This window comes from Paroedura picta, chromosome 4 (genome assembly GCF_049243985.1).
Source record: "Paroedura picta isolate Pp20150507F chromosome 4, Ppicta_v3.0, whole genome shotgun sequence".
In the NCBI taxonomy this organism is placed as follows: Eukaryota; Metazoa; Chordata; class Lepidosauria; order Squamata; family Gekkonidae; genus Paroedura; species Paroedura picta.
The window spans coordinates 54,550,642-54,572,327 of record NC_135372.1 but is presented as its reverse complement, the minus strand read 5'-3'; the positions used below and the strand labels follow the sequence as shown (position 1 = coordinate 54,572,327).

At 42.6% G+C, this 21,686-nt stretch overlaps 2 protein-coding genes across 4 annotated transcripts in view; one reads left to right on the top strand and one right to left on the bottom strand.

Annotated features, from left to right (window-relative positions):
* The window catches only part of DPH5 (diphthamide biosynthesis 5), a 30,760-nt gene extending 28,371 nt beyond the window's left edge, over window positions 1-2,389 (bottom strand). Inside the window, exons 1-2 of one of the 2 annotated variants that reach the window (XM_077332863.1) lie at window positions 2,261-2,389; window positions 92-282 (exon numbers count right to left, since the gene is read on the bottom strand). In XM_077332863.1, coding sequence (XP_077188978.1) covers window positions 92-226 — 135 coding nt within the window. In that variant the 5' untranslated portion in view covers window positions 227-282; window positions 2,261-2,389. Of the gene's footprint in view, window positions 1-91; window positions 283-2,170 lie in introns of both variants that reach the window. The other variant, XM_077332862.1, reaches the window with a different exon arrangement.
* A 44-nt stretch (window positions 2,390-2,433) lies between these two features.
* LOC143835366 (putative oxidoreductase ZK1290.5) overlaps window positions 2,434-21,686 on the top strand; it is a 73,635-nt gene continuing 54,382 nt past the window's right edge. For both annotated transcript variants that reach the window (XM_077332859.1, XM_077332860.1), the window contains exon 1: window positions 2,434-2,590. In XM_077332859.1, coding sequence (XP_077188974.1) covers window positions 2,470-2,590 — 121 coding nt within the window. In that variant the 5' untranslated portion in view covers window positions 2,434-2,469. The remainder of the gene's footprint in view (window positions 2,591-21,686) is intronic.

Sequence of the window (21,686 nt, the reverse complement as noted above, 5' to 3'; positions counted from 1 at the left end):
TCTCTCTATTATTACCATATCTATTAACACTATTATCTCGTAGTGTTGTGGTAGATTCCACAGCTTGTTCTACACGTCTGTAGTCACCTACCAGTGCTTCCTTTCCAACGGTGAGAATCGAAGTGTAGGCCTCCAGGTACACTCGGTTACACTGTTGCACAACCTCCAGGCCTTTCACTGTTATATCTTTGGCATCTCCAAGTCCAAGTCCAATCAAGTAAAGCATTTTTGTTAAATCAAGGAGTGGAATACGTGTCAGGTCTAGAATGGGGATTTTGGAACCTGTGAAAGATGAATTTAAGAGGAGGGGGGTTAATGTTGCCAAAATAACAATTCTGTTGGCAAGATTTCTCACAACAGAAGTAAGCTTGTAGCACAAGTGTTTTATAAACATTCTGGAAACAATCATTTATTGTAAAGTTCCTTGAAATAGCCTCAGAATACAGGGAAGGGATATCTTTTATATTCTGATAACTTTTGTTTGTTTGGAGTAGGGAGGTATTAATGGAGGAATTACTGAGGCCTGAGAAAACAATGCTAGGTTTGTAATATTGATGGCACAGGCGCAGGTCAATAGACACTCTCATCTTTTTCACAGTTTAGGTACAACTCTTACATGTTTCATAGTGTGCAAACAGTGGAAAGGAAACAGAGAGAAGCACCAGTGGATATTGCACATCAAGAACACAAGCCATGTAATACCTTATGTTCAGACTAACTAGCCAACCAACTCAGTGACTCATAACAGAACACAAACTTTTGAGCTCTTTATCAGGTGGGCTTGAAAATTTGCACATAGTTATGTGCTAGTAGGTTGGTTGGTCTGAACAAAAGGTATTACATAGACTGAATTCTTGATTGTTTGGGATTTTACTTTTGGGTCTGCATAGATATAAATAACAAAGACCAAGCAACAGCAGGTGCTAAAGTTGGTAATCTTAAAAATACACACTGTAGCTGTCAATTCCCAACTGTGAGATGAGCCCCACACAGCACTTTTTGAGATCCTGAAAACTGGCTTACAGACCAGAAGCATGGTTTCCAGGTATACCTGAGCCTCAGCATTTTGCTTTTGAGAAATTAACTACTAGGGCACAATCACATTCTCACACACACTTCAGCCTCTGTTTCCATCCCCTCCCTGACTTGTTGTGAGAAATGTTGACATCTTATCAAGGATTCTGTGATTTAATCAAAACAATGGTTTCTAGCATAAATAGATATAGGTCAAGAGCAAAAGAAAAAAATCGTAGCAACTGAGCCTGAACTTTATTTGGAAGTAATCCCAAAGGAAATTAATGGGACTTTCCTTCAAACAGCTCAGAGTGACTTTCTTGAGCATCAACACTGGGTTCTTTGGACTTGCTCCTGAGTAAACATCCATAGTCAATCTGACATCACTGAACTTTTATTTAACAATGCATAGCCCACTCAGTCCTAGAGGAGATCAGCCCTAACTGCTCCTTAGAAGGCCAGATCCTGAAGATGAAACTCAAATACTTTGGCCACCTCATGAGAAGGAAGGACTCCCTGGAGAAGAGCCTAATGCTGGGAGCGATCTAGGGCAAAAGAAGAAGGGAACGACAGAGAATGAGGTGGCTGGGTGGAGTCATTGAAGCAGTCGGTGCGAGCTTAAATGGACTCCGGGGAATGGTAGAGGACAGGAAGGCCTGGAGGATCATTGTCCGTGGGTCGGACACGACTTCGCAACTAACAACAACAAAGCCCACTCTTTCCCTGGACACTGACTTGTAAATAAGGCAACAATCCTTCATGCATTTACCTCACTAAAAACTGATATTGCTTCTAATAAAACATGCATAAGACTGCACTTTAAACCCCATTCATTTGAATAAAAATGTATTTCCAATCCAGTGCAGCCGTAAGAACATTCACATGGAAGCTAACCCCACTTAAACCAATAAAGCCAGAGCTGCAATCCTATGCAAACTTCACTCCACCGAAATCAATGAGCATAGACTGAAGTAACACTGGAATCGCCCCGCAGTGCTATTAGGAATCAGCATGCATCGGATCAGGCTGCACGGAAGTTTCAGATGTAGCAATGCTGCCTATTTGTCAGAAATATGCTCCTCTGAATTCAGTGGCGTTTCATCCCGAATACGCGCCAACACAACATGCCCCCTTGCTGCCATTCCTGCCCACTTACAAGCCCGCGCTTCTGCCGCATGCAAATCAGTACTAGCTACTCCAATCTCTATGGGCCGGAGGTGGGAGGCTCCCGCGCCCCCCGACTCACGCTGGCGGCGTCAACCCCTTCTATTGGCCTCGGCCCCGCTCTTCCATGCTTCCAGCGGGCTTCGCGAGCGCTTTACGGTCTGCCGTAAAGAACCCCTGGCCTCTTCTTTACGATATTTCGCGTCCCCCGCGCCCGTGAGGGGAAAGTCCCCAAGAGCTCTGCGCGGGGCTTTGCGGCGGGTTCGGTGATGAAGGAGGCGAGGCGGGCGGATGGTGCCCTTGCTGCTGAGGTGTAGGTGGTTCAGGATGAGTGCCTGGGAGGCTGGCAGGGCGCCGGGGATACCCACCGTGCCCCTCGCCAATGGCCTAAACATCCCCGTGTTGGGGTTGGGTAAGTGCAGCTTTGAACGTGCCCCTCGGTCCCGGTTGTTCTCTGAGCCAGGTGGGCAGAAGCTGCTGGGAGAACAAACTCGAGCCGAATGCATGCCCTTCCCAAGCGCCCCTTTCTGCTTGGGCGCACGCTGTGAAGCAGCGTTCTTCCCAAATGGCATTCCTTTTCTGCATTAAAGTTTGAGTCACACTTTCCCTTCTTTCCTCTCCAAAGCTTTATCCCTGGAGTGTGTAGGAAGAACATTTACTTTCAGGGGAGTCCACCTTCTGTGTTTCTGCATGAGTCACTGGATATGCCTTCTGCCTAGTGGCACCTTAGGCCCTAAGAAAACTTGTCCCAGTATAAGTTTTCAGGATTCCAGAGCTCAGTTTATCAGATGTGCACACCAGCAGAGTTCTAGCTCATAAAAAAGTTATGCTAGAAGATCTCTTGTTAGCCTCTGCTGTTACTAGACCCCTAGTTTATCTTGTTGCTGTGGACTAAATCCCACCTGGAATTAAACCAGAGCAGAGATTCAGCAGGCAGCTTGCAAGGATAAGGAATCATTCTGTTGGACCTTTGCTTTTGCAACAAATCAGTTACGCCTGATATAAATGAATGATGCAGTCAGTTGATTAAAAGAAGGTGGCTCAGGGCTGTTTCCAGATTTCAGAGGGCCCTGGGCAGAGAGTTCTGACCACGATCAGGACTCCCACTCATGCCTTCCTTCCCACATGTTCACATTCCCACCTGCCTGTGTATCCTTCCTTTTCCCACCTTTGTGATCCTCCCCATTGGCCAAGTGTGTATCCCCAGTGGTGGTGGGTGGTGTATGCAGATCAAAGTATCATCAATGTGCTTGGAAAAAGTGCCACCACAGTATGTTACCTACAGCATGGGGGGGGGGGGGGGGCTCTGCAACAGCGGGCCCTGGCAGAAACTCTGAACTCTGGCAGCTGCATCACCTTGGGGTATGATGCTGCTGGTTCTGAGGTGCTACCAGAGCACAGTGCTTTGTATCAAGGCACAACAAGTGTCCCTGAAGTCACACAAGTGTTTAGATTCTTAGCATGCAATGCGTTGAGTAGTTTTGAGGCCATAAACATTTGAAGATTATCATAGAATTATAGAGTTGGAAGGGTTCTCCTGGGTCATCTAGTCTAGCAATCCCCAACCTGTGGGCTGCGGACCACATGTGGTCCTTCAACTAATTGGAGGTGGGCCCCGAAGGATACCTTCTCCCCCACCCCCCCGGCCCTTTACTTCATCCCCCCAGCCATTTACAACACACTTCATTGTTGTGGCGTGTCTGTATCTTATTTTGAAGGGATGTTTAAACATTACCATAGCGGTCAGAGAGCGTTAGGGCAGTGGTTGAGAGTAGAGGAGTAAACTACCCCCCCCACGGGCCTCAGTAAAAGGCATTGAGTGGTCCCCGGTGATAAAAAGGTTGGGGACCACTGTCCATCCCCCTGCACTATGCAGGACACTCACAACCCTATCACTCATCCATTGTAACCTGCCACCCCCTTGAACCATCACAGAATCAGCCTCTTCATCAGATGTCTGTCTAGCCTCTGTTTTAAAAATTCCAACCACCTACTGAGGAAGCCTGTTCACTGAATATCTGTACTGTATCTGTTTTGTAGATGAAGCATTATGGGTGACAAATGATTTCCCTGATACATATGAAATAGGCCTGGTGAACTCTTGTTGGCATATCCTTCTCTCCTAAGTCTCCATATTTGTTGGCTCATGACACACATTGATTCAACAGGTATGGTTTTCTCAGCTTGAAGAAAGAACTGTACCTGTAAAAGTTCTTTCTGACATGTGGTGGTAAATGTGTCTGTCAAAAAGAAACATAGTTAGGAAATGGCTATGTTTAAAAGACTTAACAGTTTAAGGGACTAATTTGTACAAAATGTATGTGGAAGACCTTAGAAATATAAAAGATTATTATCTATCTGGAGGTGATCCTAAAATGCTATATGTGTTTTGTTGACACAGGAATTCAAAAACTTCAGCCTTAATTAAGGGGAATTAGGATGAGGGTCATTGAGCTCCCTTACCACCCATTAAGTCCTGTTCTTCTTTATTTAAACTGATGATTTTCTGTACTTATCCTAACATACGTTGATGAAGAAAGGTGGTGTGGGGGAGTGGTGGTATTAATAGAATAGTTTTGAATTCTTATGGAATATACTGCATATCAAAAACAAAAGTGGTATAATATCTTATTAGAACCCCCCAAATACGAAAAAAGGATTGAACAAACTCTTGAGTTTCCCTGAACTCTTTTTCAGGCTCATGTTCACTGATTATGCTAGTCGGCTTTGTATTAGCAATTATTTATAGTTGAGAGACATTTCATTTTATCAAGATACATCAAAGCCGTTACATGCAAAATTTTATTGGCAGTTGCATAGTACATTGCAGGTGTTCAAAATGTTCCACATGAATTTAGTGATCCTTTCAACAGTCCTGAAGATCAGACCAGTGATTTAACTCCATATTGAGATTAGAAAGCTGACTGTGCATTCAAGGTTGAGGTGGGTTTCAGCTGGGTCTCCTTGGTTCTCAGTCTTATCTTTCCACCTTCATATTTTGCTAAGGAGTAAGTGGGTGGATAGTGGGCGGGGCCTCTCACCAGGACAGACAGCAGTTCTAGCCAATTGGGTGAGGATACAATCTAGGCCCTGGGGGCAATGTGTCTGCTGGGCGGCCATGGCATGGGGGGTCTTTCAAAACTCATTCTCACAAATGGGCATTGAATCTAGTTTATTATAACTCACTTTTCTCCCCAGTAGGGACCAAAAGTGGATTATATTTTTCTCCATTTTATTCTCACAACAACTTTGTGAGGAAGGTTAGGCTGAATTTCACCCACAAGCCCCTATGGGCAAGGTGGGGATTTGAACCCGGGTCTCCCAGTTCATAATGTAACACTATACTGACACAAGTCGCACTGTTTATTAACTTTAGATATATAATATACTCCACAGCAGAGCAAAGGTTTGAAATGTATGTTTTATAAGCAAGGCTACATAGCTTTTCAAAAATCTTGGAACAAGTGCAAATATAATCCTTCCTATACTTTTCAATGATGAAAATGTATCAGAAGAATATAAACTTAATCCTATGGTGATATGTTAGTGTGCATGGTTTACTCTCCAAATGGTGACCCCAAAGAGCATTTACACTTTGTTATGTTAATACTTGTAGACCTCTGTATATTGAACACTGTAGACCCATTTTTCATCATTGAAAATAATTTATTTAAAGAGGAGTCATTGGTAAAATATTAGGACTATCACATGTCACTGACGAAAATACCGAAAATGGAATATACCTTGAAACTCAGTTCTTTTGCTTGTATCATGGCTGGCAGGTCTCATCCTGCGATGGTGCAGAGTCTTAGACCTTGCAAATTCTCATTAAAGGGACAAAACCTGTAAAAAAAAGTGGGCTGTGTCTATATACATGAATTATCATTATCTAATCCTGTTCGATAGTCTTATATCAAATTCTGCATGGTATACTTTTTGAGCGAGTCAAATCTCTCCTTCCCCGATTTCTTTCCCCCCTGCACTTTCACATTGGTGCATGCCATGGCAATATAGCCAGAAATGATATAAAATAAGCAGAAATGTGCTTTGCCATGGTCAGGCACCTGAGCTTTCACTATGAAGTTTAGTAAACTTTTGCCTCTATTAGCCGGGGAGGACAGCAAATAAATATTGTCACTTCCTGTAGTTCTCTGCAAATCAGAGACAGCAATTGTTCTTTTCAGTAAGCCAATTATGAAAGTGTTTTCTTGGATTCGGATGTTTCTTTTGGCTGACTGTAGAACATGGCATGGTGTTCCTTTGAAAAGACTGTTTCCTTCCTATGTAGCCATCAGGACTGGCACCTTGGCTCACTGCTCATCAGAGCCCAGGCGACAAGGTCTTGCCCTGTTCATCCGATACAAGACCTCTGTGGAGCTGGTACAAAGGGAGAGATGAGGAAATGGGTACAGCTGGCAGTCTGGGAATAAACAATGCAATACAGACTGGAAGGCGGCTGGATGATGCTAATTAGTGAAGGCAGTGGTTCTCAGTCCCTGAGTCAGGGCTCCAAAGTAGATGGCGACTCTCTTGCAGGTGGGTCATGAAGCTGACAGGACGGAGAAGGAGCAGGGCAAACTGGCAGAAGAGTCTCTGAGTGGCTTGTGTGCATGGCTGCTCAATGCCACTTTATATATCATAGTTCTCTCCATGTTTTTCTTTGACATGTTCCTCGCTATATGTTAACTTGGGACACTTGTAGAGAGGTCCCTGATCCTTTATAAAGCAGCTTTGCATGAATGTTGATATGGGATGTTAAACAACTCTTTGGAAGGCTATGATCTCTTCCTTTGAGGGTTTCATACCTACTACTTGGTTAGTCCTCCCAATGTTGGACTGCACAGAAGCCATGATGATAAAAACAGGGTTGCATTTACTTTTAATTTTTTCATCAAGAAGTCTTCTGTGCAGGCACACATCCCTCCTTCTTGCCTTGCTGTGATTGCTTTGGCACCTTAATTCCTTAAAGTCTCTGGTGGTAGTATGAAGAGAACTGAGGGGGTAGCGCCCCTCCTGTGGGTCTGGTGATGGGTTTGCCTTTATGTAAAATATGAAGTTGCCATGAAACACATCTGGTTGTTTGCTTTGTAATTATGCATACTAAGCATGGGGGGGGGGGGATGAAGACTTCATTGTTAACTGGTGCAAAATTCCTGTAGGAAAACTTGCAGAAACAGTTGGGTTACAGAATGGTACAACCAGAGAAAATTTGCAATGAGCAGTGTACCACTGTGCTAATAGGCTTAATTGTTGCTAGGAGCTGGAGTATACTGTTCTCTGGCATTATGCTGGGAGTAGATTTTTTGTTCTTGATGGCTGTGATGTTGGACAGAGAATTTGGAAGAGCCATCAAGTTACTATATTCAGGCCCGGATGTATGTTACAGTTCTGCAGAACCTGGTGCCAGGTGCAACATTTATTATCCAGGGAATCTCATTGCAGGATGTACTGGGCATTCCGACATTACCAGTTTTCTTCTTCAGAAGGTCATGAGCATTGTCCAGTGAAATCTGAGGCCAGCGATTGTTGCTCATGAAGGGCTTTGGAGCCCTGAATAACCCCTTGCCCAGAACTTTCAGGATAAACCATCCAGACCTAGGAGAATAAGTCTCCCCTGTTAGTCCTGGGAAAACATTTCATCAGGGCTGAGCTTTTCCATCTACTCAGTCCCACCTCCTGGCTGCTTAAGCTTGAAGAATAACTACAGTCTGGTGCTATATTTATGTATGTACGTACGTATATACTATACTATACTATACTATACTATACTATACTATACTATACTATACTATACTATACTATACTATACTATACTATACTATACTATACTATACTATATGAGCCTCTTGTGGCGCAGAGTGGTAAGGCAGCCGTCTGACAGCTTTGCCCATGAGGCTGGGAGTTCAATCGGCTCAAGGTTGACTCAGCCTTCCATCCTTCCGAGGTCGGTAAAATGAGTACCCAGCTTGCTGGGGGGTAAACGGTAATGACTGGGGAAGGCACTAGCAAACCACCCCATATTGAGTCTGCCATGAAAACGCTAGAGGGCGTCACCCCAAGGGTCAGACATGACTCAGTGCTTGCACAAGGGGATACCTTTACCTTTACTATACTATACTATACTGTACTATACTATACCCCCTTGCCACTTCCTCTATTGGATCTTATGGGGGGTTGGATAGCTGATTTATACCACCATGTTTCTTAATTTTTAATGTCCTGTCTTAATTTTAATGGGATTTTATTGGGGGTTTTATTAACAGACTGCTGTAACCCACCACGAGCTGATCTCGGGAGTGGTGGAGAATAAAAATCTAAAATAATAATAATTATAATAATTATTATTATTTCTATACTGCACTCCTGTGAAGTTCAGGCTTATCCCTTAGAGACCTATGCTCCAGCAGTTTAGATAGGCCAAGTTGTTTAGGAGCACTTTGACAGATTGTTAGACAGACATAAGACAAATAATATATAGGATTATTATGAAGGGAAACTGGTTAATTTACAAACTACGTCACTGCAATCCTACGTCACTGTGGACCTGTAATTAAAGTCCCACTGAATTTAGTAGAACACTATTTTGGGCAAACAAGCATAAGGTCACATCATAAATGTTGTGTAATCATTTTTAGTCCCTTAGTGGCTTTTCTGAATGGCTTTTTGATGTGGCTTTCTCAAAGCACTTCTTCTAAACAGCACTTCCATATTTTATTTATTTATTTATTTATTTATTTATTTATTTATTTATTTATTTATTTATTTATTTATCATACTTCTATACCGCCCTCCCCGGAGGCTCAGGGCGGTTTACATTATAACAGAGAACCATACATAAAACATACAATATAAAGGTAAAGGTATCCCCTGTGCAAGCACCGGGTCATGTCTGACCCTTGGGGTGACGCCCTCCAGTGTTTTCATGGCAGACTCAATACGGGGTGGTTTGCCAGTGCCTTCCCCAGTCATTACCGTTTACCCCCCAGCAAGCTGGGTTATTTTACCGACCTCGGAAGGATGGAAGGCTGAGTCAACCTTGAGCTGGCTGCTGGGATTGAACTCCCAGCCTCATGGACAGAGCTTAAGACTGCATGTCTGCTGCATTACCACTCTGCGCCACAAGAGGCTCTATTTTACAATATAGCTTAGTGCAATATTGCAACTTTGCCACAACTGTGAGACTATACACTTTCTAAGTAGGCCGGAATTAAACCTAATGGAACCTACCAAGTGAGGTTATGTTGTGACATAAATGGAACATTGACCATTCTGATGTATGTTAAACTACAGTTTGCATTATACAGTTGTGCTGCTCTTAAAAAGAACAGTGTAGGCAGTGTAGAGCTGACACTGAATGTGCTGAGCAATTTGAACTTGTAGAAACCCTTTGTATATCGTTTGATCTACTGAGCATCCCCAGTGTATTGCAGAGCTTCTTATTTTAGGCCATATTTTCAGGTAAGTTAGGCACTTATAAGGCTGTTATGTCTTATTACCCCACTAGAAATAAAGCCCATTTTATAATCAAATAAAATGGGTGCTAGGGGCCATTCCCCAGGGAAGCCCTTGCAGGGTGAAGGCTTCCCGGGGCTCGTACCAGGGCCTTCTCCTAGCCCCAGGAGAAGGCGGCTGGGCCCCTCCACCGCGGCGCATACTGGGGCCTGATCCTTTCTGAAGGGGGAGGAGGACCCGGTCCGGAGGACTCACCGTACGGGCTGCCAGCTCAATCTGCATGGTGAGTTCCCGGCCGGGCTAAGCTGCCAATGGGCAGCCGTGCTTTGCGCGGCTCCCCATTGGCAGCTTGGCCCTGGATGGACACTCGGAGGGCCCAATCAGGTAGCCGCTTTGCGGCTCCTGATTGGGCCCTCCGAGTTTTTATCCCGGACAGGGCCCGCCCTAACTCCTCCCCAACAGCCCTTACCCATTTATTTAATCCGCTCCACAGGAACGGTTTAAGATGGTAACTAAAAATATATTGAAGAGCAGAGGGTAGACTAGAGTTTACAGGCCATTTTCAGGGAAACACATGAAGCTAGCTGATGTGGAAATTGTTTAAAAGAATGCTAGTCTAGAGGAACTTGTTCTGCCATGAGAATTACTACTTGAGCTCTTAAACTAGAGTGCATATTCATGCAGATTAGCTATGCCTTAACTTATAAAGAAACTTTGAGGGTATATCCTTAGTTTGTAAATGTAAAGCTCATCAGTGGTTCTGGGGGAAATTCGTCGACTCTTCAAGACTGAGGTTGGCCTATTGTTGTGTTAGGTAGAACTTTCTAGCAAAAGATCAGACTAGGTGAACAAAGCTGTTTTCCAAGTATGATTCTGACATTAGCAGTTTTCTTCTTCAGAAACTCATGGCAAAGAATCCCAGGATCTTCCAGAAACACAACAAGCCAGAGGTCTTCCGAATAACATCTGCAGAATACCTTGGCTTACACAGACTGCTTCATCTCCCTTTAAAAGAAGTCTGTGCATTGTTCTATAGAAAGCCAAATTCTTATAAGTAAGGAGACCTCACTTCCTGGTCTTTATCAAATCTTCCACCATGGCCTTGTAAAACTTTTGTTTGTAAAGTTTTGTTGTTGCAAAATGCCTAGAGCATTTTGGGAGAAATATCCAGTAAGTTAAGCAAACCTGCTCTTTGGAGACTGCATGACACATTCAGCGTGATGACATTCTTTGTAAAAAGACTACGTGGGAGGTGAAAAACATAATAAGTGGAGTCTCCTGGTGTTACAAAGTATTTGATTAGCTACAGCCTTAGAAAGGCAGTTCTGTAAACTTTTAATCAAGTAAGAGCAAAATTGCCCCACCATGTACTGCTGCTGCAAATTTGTAGGTGCTGTGCTTGTTCCAAACAAACTGTGTATGACGTCTGTAAAAGCCTCCAAAAGCTGTCTTTTTCGTGGTCTAAGTCTTGTTTTTCCTTCCTGTGAAATCTGAAATTTTATTTTCATTGCATATTCTATAATTAAACTAAAAAGCATTTTCCAGGTGCAAAAAGGTTAAAGATTTTCCATCAATCTGACAAGAGTCTGTGTGATAAAGTAGATAAAAGTACTGACCATGGTCAAAAAGAGTCAGGTTTAAATACTTGGCATCAAATCCTCAAATTTAACCAAAGTATTTACTTCCCCCCACCCCTTTTTTACATCTATAATTAAAGTGATTACATCAGGGCTAATTAGTTGTTTCTTTTAGGTATGTATGTTTCAGTTGGCTTTAAAATCATGACATTTATTGCAGGCTTCATTTTACCTATTCTCCTTCACCTTCTTGTGAGAAATTAAGTCAGATTAATATATATAATGGTTGGAGCCATGAATAAGATCCAGCATACTAAGGTAAGGTGACCAGATTTTAACATTCGTAAAACGGGGCACCATTGACCCGGGGGGGGGGGGTTCTGGATTAAAAATTTGGTCTATATGGAGCAACAAAATGTTTCATAGAATAAAAAAATAGTATTGTAATATATATATTTTTTACTTGCAACATAAGTACAATTTGCCAGGTACCCCCAGATGTCCTTCCAAAAGTGGGACAATCTGGTCACCACTAAGGACAGGGGGAGGGGGACTATATTAATATACTATAATTAATATACTATTAATATATTATGTTAATTAATATAGTATAAAGTATATATGACTGTACCTTACAAATCCACCAAGTAAAGCCAAAGTTATGATGAACACTGATACAGAGCAGTTTTGGTTTGTAAAGCATAGGGCCACTATTTTTATTTATGACTTATAATATGACCTTTTCTGTAAGAGGGTGAAGGTGATCAGTAGTTGTTACTGTGCGGATAGAATAAGCTCAGAAAATGGCTAGTTCAAAGTCATTAATGAGCTCTTGGAAACATTACTCGCCGAGAATCTAAAATCAAAGAAATAATGGATCATACTGATCCTGAAAGTTTACTTCTACTGTGGATGCCATTTCTAGTTAAAACTGAAAATAATAAGGCACTTAACAATATGCCACCCCCAATTCATCCCAGTATTTTGCTTGCTGAACTTTAATTCTTAATGTAAAGCAAAACTCTTGTTATATTTAAGTCAGACATAGTTGCATAGAAATATGGTGATGAAAGTGTTAAGATTAAACATAGTTCAGAATATTTTTGGTAATGAGTACTTGATTTGTATAATAGTCCTATACAAAGCACTAAAATACATTTATTTATTCATCTGTTTATTGTGTGGCATGTGTGTGATATAACCAAGAGATCCTAAGATTGACTGGCAGCCAGACAAGAGAGAGAATAGAACCATTGAATCATAGAGTTGGAAGGGGCCATACAAGCCATCTAGTCTACCCCCCTGCTCAATGCAGGATCAACCTAAAGCATCCCTAGATATTCGGAGAAGATTTGCCATTGCTTGCCCCCACATCACAACTCTAGTATTCCTTGGGAGTCAGGGCTGTCTTAATACATGGGCACATGGAGATGTTGCCTGAGGGCCTCACGAGCATACGGGACCCATGCTAATCTATGTATTCACAGTTTGTGATATGTTAAAAGACAAGTTGTTTATATAAGATGTGAAAATTGTAGAATGTAGACCTACATTTAGAATGGTACTGGCTAGATATCAGGAAAAAAATGTTTCAGTCAGAGTAGAATCAAATGGGTATCCATGTTAGTCTGAAGTATCACAACAAAATCAGAGTGCAGTTTTACCTTAAAGACCAACAAAGATTTATTCAAGGCGTGAGCTTTCGAGTGCAAGCACTCTTCCTCAGACTAAGAACTTCCATCATGACAATGGGAATATAAAGCAAAAATTAATTCTGTTAAATTAGTAAACTGTGTCACAACATCCACATACAGCCATATGACAATATGATAATTCAACAAGGACATAGGTTTTTATCTCACTATGGATGCTAACCTTGTTTAACTCGTGTATCCACATTCCTCACAATTTATTTTATTTGGGACAATGTGACTATAAGGTGATGTTAGTAATATATAATGTAATTTTGAATTTAACTCTCTGGTCTCAGGATAAGATAGTTGCCAGCACAGCTTTTTCACTTGCAGGAATGTTTCACACTTGGGTAGAGACAGATGGGGCCAGCAACAAATGGTAAAGTGAAAGCCATTAATCACGAACATAGGCAGTTTTATTTCCCCTATGTTTTTGTGAACTACAGCTGAATTCGAGGGGACTGATTGACTGTTTTAGCAAAGAATTATCATATGGCTGTATTTGGATGTTGTGACACGGTTTACTAATTTAACAGAATTAATTTACTTTATATTCCCACTGTCATGGTGGAAGTTCATAGTCTGAGGAAGGATTCTTGCGCTCGAAAGCTCACGCCTTGAATAAATCGTTGTTGGTCTTAAAGGTGCTACTGGACTCGGTCAGAGTAGTTCAGCAGTGGAATCGGCTGTGTGAGGAGGTGGTGAGCTCCCCATCATTGATGGTCTTTAATCAGAAGCTGGACAGATACTTATCCTAGATTTTTTAGGATAACCCTGCATTGAGCAGGGGGTTGGACTTGATGGCCTGTATGCCCCCTTCCAACTGTAAGATTCTATGTTTCTAGGTGTCAAGTTTATGAGTCAATATGCAGTAGAGCAGGGGTAGTCAAACTGTGGCCCTCCAGATGTCCATGGACTACAATTCCCAGAAGCCCCTGCCAGCGAATGCTGGCAGGGGCTTCTGGGAATTGTAGTCCATGGACATCTGGAGGGCCGCAGTTTGACTACCCCTGCAGTAGAGGGTTTGGATTAAGAATAAATACTGAAGTATAACGCAGGAATGTTTGCATGCTAAAATCTTTCCTATGATTTGAGTTTGAATTCTGCTTGTGTAGTTTTTATTCCTGTGAGTGGTTGTGTAGACTAGCAATCCCCAACCTGTGGGCCGTGGACCACATGTGGTCCATCGACTAACTGGAGGTGGGCCGCGAAGGACGCCTTCTCCCCCCCCCCGGCCCTTTACTTCATCCACGATCCGGCAGGCACGCATGGGACTATCTCGTTGCAGAGAAACAAGCTCAGGGTTCCCATTGATTTGTCATTGTCATGAGTTAAAATTTCCATAAAAATAAAATGTTCCCTATGTTCATTGTTGTGGCGTGTCTGTATCTTATTTTGAAGAGATGTTTAAACATTACCATAGCGACCAGAGTCACAGCGCGTTAGGGCAGTGGGCCTCAGTAAAATTGTCAAGCGTTGAGTGGTCCCCGGTGATAAAAAGGTTGGGGACCACTGGTGTAGACAATGTACACTGCTTTGCCTGGGGGCTATAATGCGATAAGGAAAGTCCTGCTGGAGATCGCCCTTCCAAGTGCTAGTTTATTGTGAGTAAGCCTGTGAGTATCCTGGGCTTAAGAACTTCTTCAAGTGTAGTTCAGAAACTGAAACCTCTTTTATTTGAAATCATTGTTTGTTGTTTCAAGCCAGGACTGAATCAGTGTTCGGTATCATGGTTTGGAGGAAACACAACAAATAATAGTTTGTGGCTTGGCTATAAGAAAAAAATGGTTTCCCATGAAAGTGTAAATTTCCATCTTTCAGTTGTTTTCCCCAGTAGAAAAGCAGGACAGAGAGAAAGGGCAGAAAGCCCTCCCCTTTTCTGCTGGTGAAATGGTGTGGGAGGGAAACTGGAAACTCCACCCCCCTCACAGCACCAGGAAATGAATGCCTTTTAAGGTGAATTCACCCAATTGAAGTCTGACTGCAAGCCGAGTTATGCTCACTTGACCTGCCATATGTTAGGTGTGTCATGTAGTTATGTCCCTATGTCCCACTGTATCACAGGTCTGGATTGGCTATAAAGTGGGGCCATTGATTGGAATTTGTTGATAAAATGTAAACAGCCAGATAATGTAGAAGAGTGCTTCTCCATAAAGTATGCTTTCCCATCTTTGTCTTTGAAGTGTGTTCCTTGCAAATACATGTCTTTAAAACATGGTTGTATTTACTTGAATCATACTAATATCTGAAAATGGGTACAAAAAAGGGCTTCATTTCTATGGAACCCTTGGTCTTAATGGAATTTCTCAGCAAGGGAAAACACTGTTTTTCCCACCCCTTCCTACCGGAACAATCCATGCCCTGACCTGAATGGCACAGCTAGCCCAATCGAATTGGATCTCAGAAGCTAAGCAAGGTCAGCCCTGGTTAGTTATTTAGATGGCAGACCACCAAGGAATACCAGGATTGTGACATGGAGGCAGGCAGTAGCAAACTACCTCTGTCTGCCCCTTGCCTTGAAAGCCCTACTGAGTCTCCATAAATCAGATGCAACTTGGTGGCACTTTCCACCACTACCATGTTTTCCAAAATGGAATAGGATCAGATGATGTGGCTATCGCAAGCCTTGTTAGATATGGAGCATACAGAGTTCTTAAAATCATCTGGATATAATGGAAATACATATATATCAATAAAAAATCGGAATTTTATAGTATACAAACCAGATGGGTTGAGTATTTTGTACTGCCTGCTTTGTAATGCCAAGAATTTTGTGGTTACCAGAGAAATCCACTCAATTGCAGCTTGCACCATATACATACATTTAAAACTATTTTTAACCCTAAAGTAAGTTAATAGGTGCCTTATCCATATCTATGTTACAGTTATCAGAATTGCTCACGAACAGTTTGAGCTGTAAATCTGCTGTCTGAAACTAGGAATTTCAGTAATATTTCCATAGTTGTGATTCCTCTTCCTTCCCCCTCCAGAACTTAATATCTTAATGAAAATGCTGTTATTTACAGATGTTTCTGCTGCTAGATTTGGTCTACTAGGCAAAATAGTTCTGCTATTTTCTCCAGGAAAAGCAGTGTCACTTTGCGTGGCTTATAGGGTTGCCAAGTCCCCCTTGACTCCCCTTGTGGGTGGTGAGGGGGGGTAGGGTAGCCAGGTTGAGAAACTCCTGGAGATTTGGGAATGAAACTCAGTGAGGGTCTGTGCCACAGAGCCTACCCTCCGAAACCCCACTTTTCTCCAGGCTATCAGATCTCTGTAGTCTGGAGATGACCTGTAAATCAAGTGGATCCTCAGGTCCCACCTGGATGCTAGCCTCCATAGAGCTTTAGCTTCCAATCTATGGAGTTGGCAGTGCAGCATCTGTAAGGTAGGCCTGAAGGTGTGTCATGATCAGGCTTTAATCTTCAGGCCAAGAGGGCCATCCCATCTTTATTTTGTGTCACGTAGACCATTTATGCACTGGGAACTTCACTGCCCCAGCTCCTGTGCAGGAGTACAAATCGGGGACGGATGAGGTGCACCGGGCCAAATGCTCCCCCGTGAGGGTGCAGGAAGAGGTGGGGCAACCTGCCACGACTAATACTCCAGCCTACAGCCTGGCATGAAACCTCCAGTGCATAAACAGTCTGAGAGGCTCAGGGCTGGTCAGCCCCCAAATCAGTGGATGATTTCATTAAATAACTTAGGCATGGTGCTTCCCATTGGAGTGAAGACCACTTTGTTTAAAAAATAGTATGCAATTCTTTTGGTAAATTAATCTGATGAAGAACACCGTTAACCCATGGTTATTTAAACAAAAAGTGAATGTTCTTAAAACTGATAATGCTGTCTCCCCTCCCCCCAATACTTCTAAAAGCTAGGAAGGTGGCCTACAGCAGTTCTTTTTACCCTGTAGTCAAAGGCTCTTGGCAGAACTGAATGGCTGTATCATGTGAAGCCAAAACTTGGATTGCAGCCATTGTGTCCTTAGTTGAGTCAGGGGGAGAATGCTGATAGACATATCCACCTTGGGGTCATTGCTGTGTGTGTATTAGAGGTCCGGGGGCGGGGGTGTTACAGTGCTCAGTAGATGCTATTACCTGGATTACTTGTTTTAAAATCCACCTCAATTTTTTCTTTGTAAATGAATGGAAAAATAGTCTTTAGAAGACAATTTCCCCCCCATGACCATAACTTCTAGAAATAGTGGAGCAGGAGAGAATGTTGGCACTAAATACATAAAAATAATGCATGTCTGCTTGGAGACACCTCCTTTGTGAGAGTAAAGTCTTCCCTGTCATTTGACAGTGGGTGGTCTGATTGCTGCTTAGTGAGTTCTGCAGGTTTCAAGGTTGTTGTGGTGGTGCTGGGGGGGGGGGGCAGGGGCTTAGTGCTTATCTGTTAGTTGGAATTTATACAGTATATATTGGTATTGCAGACACTTTTCTAGTTTTTAGACATCATCATATATATATAATAAACAAAAGATTTCAGAAATTAAAAGCATTATTTATTTATTTAGGATATTTTTATAACAGCATCCTGCTCAAAGTGGCTTGTAAGTGAAAGCACCATAAATTCATCATAAGTGATCAATATAAAAATAAAACAAGCCATTAAATAAAACAGAAAGAAATTTCCAAGCTGGCGATGGCAAAAAGCTTTATTCAGAACGAGTTCCTAGGTATAAAACCTTGTTTTCGTATTTTACTTCCTCAGTAAAGTTATTTCTTTATTGTTTTTTTTTTCAGGGATACAAAGTCTTCAACCCACTACCTTATATTTTATATACTTTATACTTTATATTTTAAGCCATATAATTTGGGTCTATTAATATCAAAGGTCCATAAAGGTAACTATCTTATAAACAGGGCATGGGCATAATGAAATTAATAGTACTCTAATAAAACATGCTGGTTTAACGACTGTGGCTTTCTGTAATTTAGTGGGGTTTCTACTTAAAATTCTGTAGGTGATCTCTAGCCTTTAGTGTGCAGAATCACAGTACACTGTGGTGATGAGGGAAGCTTTATAGGCAGAAAACCAGTCGAATGCTGCTATACCCAGGACAATAAGTATATATCTAAAAAATGCTTTCTAACTTTCTGAAGTATTACATAGAATTTCTATGGGGAAAGCAGCCTGGTATCCTGTTTTCTGATCAGTTAATCTCGGAAGGAAAAGAATTTGATCTTTTGTTGAAAGCTATAAATCATGGCATTCTTTTGATTGGTCTCATTAGCAAAACAGTTTCACAGTAAGATTACAGGTCTCACAATACTCTGACAGGCTTCTCTCTCTGTCTTGTCAGGAATTAAAACAAGTCCAGGGAGATGGAGAACCCGTCCAGGTGTATGAAGTACGGAAAGTGATTTCACTTGGCTTTAACAAAAGGAGTAAAGTGAAATCATTTAAAACTGGTTCACACCAGCAATTCTTCGTGCACTATTAACTGTTCAGATCTAGTCACAAAACATTATTCTGGAGATAAAAGGTTTAGTGAACCCTAGAAATTGGATTTGATTTATGCCAGAAAATCTGCCTTTTCACTGCTTGAGTTTTTCTATGGAAGAAAGCCACAGCCTTTTACCAAGTGGTTTCTAAGGAAACATCTTATAGCAGAGCATCTGAAAACAATTTGCTTCTTAATGAGAAATAGTTCTCACAACGGTGGGAAAGTGTTGAGCAAAAAGAAAAGCCTTCAAGATTTGGCAGTTTCTCCATAAAGACACTGAAATAAAAGTGTGCTGTAGCTTATGAAATTTCTACATGGAGTGGGCTTTCATCACCTCCCTTTCAGGGTTTCCGTACTCTGGTTTCAGATCTCCTCTTCCACTTCCTGGAGATAAATGCTTTTACGGGACTATGCGCAGAGGGAAATAGAAGTGTGTTCTTTAAAAACTGCAAGTTAGATTCTTGAAAAAATCATCATCCTACGAAGGTTTTTAAAAGAATCTATTCTCAGCTTTTGCTCTGCTACTGACACAATTTATAATTCAGTGAGTAGAGCTCCATGTTGCCAGTGAGGAGCTCAAAGGAGAGCATCTGTTCTTCCTATGGTTGTCTCTTATGGCAATCCATTTGTCTCTTGGGGTGGAGGAAATATTACCCCCCCCCCCCACTCCACCCTGTTGGCTTTGCCTGCCATGGTTACAAATCATCTCACGTCTAGCCTGGGATGAGCAACTGCCTGTACGTGGTGTGGTCTTTGTGGTTCCTGAAATCTTGTGAATTTCTGCCTTTCCGTCTGACTCTAGTCTCAATGCCTACCTACTTTAGAGATGTAGTGACCTTAGGGCTGCCAGTTTTGGGTTAGGAAATACCTGGAGACTTTGAGGGTAGAACAAGGAGTGGGTGGGATTTGGGACAGGGAGACCCCCTCAATGGAGTACATTGCTATGGCGTCCACCCTCCAAGGCAGTTATTTTCTCCATGGGAACTGATCTCTGTTGCCTGGAGATGAATAGTAGAACTGGGGGATTCCCATATCTCACTTGGGGAGTGGCATCCCTAGGTAGCCCAGAACAAAAATTGGGAAAATCCAAACAGAAGAATATCTAGCACCCTCCACCCCCTGGCATGAGACTCCAATTTTTCCAGTGCAAAATAATTGAAAATTTGGAAGAATTGGGGGAGAGAGTAAAGATTTTTTCTCCACTTAGAAGAAGTTAAATGTTGTTTCAAGACAAGGCTTTGCTTGCTCAGAATGCTTTCTAAGAGCTATGTAATTATTCATTGCATTACATAATTCCTGTTTTACTGTAGATATGTGCAACATATTTCAAGGATATCTTTATTGTTTTGAATGTGACTGATTCAGTTTTAAAAGGCCAGTGTTTTCTTTGGGCTGAATCCAATGATGTAGCTTCACTGCTTAAACTAATTGAATGGTGCTTACATTGATGGGGAAAGATTTTGGCCAAGTTCTCTCACTGCAGACCTCCACTTCTCCTGAGGTTGTCTGTGAGGGTCAGTTGACCCCAGGAGTACAGCGCAGGAGGGTGAAAGTCCTTTTATGTGAACGGCACTCTAGTTGCGGCATTTTGCATCCAACCGGTTGATGTTATATTGAACTCAGTATGTTAGCCTGCTGACAGTCCTTAATGAAAAGTGTTTTAAAGTTCAAATAATGAGCCATCTTTTCTTGACTACAAAAATTATGGTTTCTACTTTCAACATTTATTCTTATTTTGCAGAAAGCAAAACTAAGGTATATGTGCTTAGGTAGTGCAAGGTGCAGTGGTTTGCTCTCTTGTATCAGATATATTTTGAATTTTGTTTTAACAAGCCTGAGATGTTCATATTCCCCAGCGTTGCAAATAGTAGTATTGTGGATGCTGACAGGAAGTCTATAATTAATGTTAAATCAGTAAAATGGTAAAACATAGTAAAAAAAGGGAGAAGTCCCCCTCCCTGTTTCAAACATGTGGAGTAGATGTGCATGTTGACTAGCTGCTGTTCCAGATTTGGGAGGGTTCCTTGTCTCTCTTCTGCTTGCTGTTCCATTTCTTTATGTAGGTGGACTTTTTGGCTCAAATTCTGGTCTATGGTTGGCTCTGACCTATGGTTGTGACTGACCTTCCTGTACTGGATCTTCCTTCATAGGGTTGGTTTAGGATTAGCTTTTGGATTTGCTTTTGTCTATTCCCAGTCTTTATAAGATTTGTACTTTCAACCTTCAGCTGAATATAGGTCAGCTTGATAAATAATCTGGAGATTTGAGGAGTACAGAGTTTGGAAAGGAATTCAGTGGAGATGCAATGCCTTAGCATTCACCCCCTGAAGGCACCCTTTCTTCCAGAGCAGTGGTCCGCAACCTTTGCCAGGCTGCGGACCACTGCGCCGGGGTGCAGGGAGAGGGTGACCCGGGGCCCCGCGCGTGCGCGGCAGCCCCGGCGCGAACGCACATGCGCGGACTTGCCGTGCGTGCGTGTGTGCGCCCCCGCCGGACGCAAACGCGCATGTGCGGCAAGTCTGCGCGTGCGCGTTTGCGCCGCTGGAATGCCAGCGGCCGCGGCTCCCTCTCCCCGCCCCTCCAGGCCGCAAGGAAATCGGCCGCCGAAGTGGCTGATTAGCTTGCGGCCTGGCAAGCTTCTCTTCCCGCCCCCTCCCAAAGCAAGAAGCTTGCCGGGCCGCAAGCTGATCGCCTGCTTTGGCGGCCGATTTGCTCGCAGCCTGGCGAGCTTCTCGCTGTGGGGGGGGGCGGGAAGAGGGAGCCGTGGCCCAGCGCCGAGGCCTTCGCGGCCCGGCACTGGGCCACGGCCCGGGGGTTGGGGACCACTGTTACAGAGGACTGGATTTCTGTCGCCAGGAGATCAGTTGTAATTCTGGGAGATCTCCTGGAGGTTGGCAGCCTTGCCTGGGTATACCTAGTGCTGATACTGTGGCAGTAATAATGCTAATGTATAGAACCATTTTTTTCTATGATGCTGTTGAGCAATTTGCTACAACTCTTAAAGCCCGTTCTTTGAACTGTGGTGGGATTATGGGAGCCACATGTGGTATGGACCTGGAAGAATTTATAATGAATGAACAGAGCAGAGCAGTGATATTCAGAAGGACATGCCAGCCTTTAAACAATCATGTTTGTGAAAAAAAATGCATTCCTAAGGCATTCTGATGCCAAAAACGAATGAAATATTCCAGCTTCAAGTATATAATTACGCATTAGCCATAACTACAGCACTGTCCACAGTCTATGATTGCTGAATGCTAATATTTCTGGTTTCCTGTTCATTTTGCTGTATTTTTCCACTTATTCTTTCTTCTCTGCTTCCTGTTGTTCTTA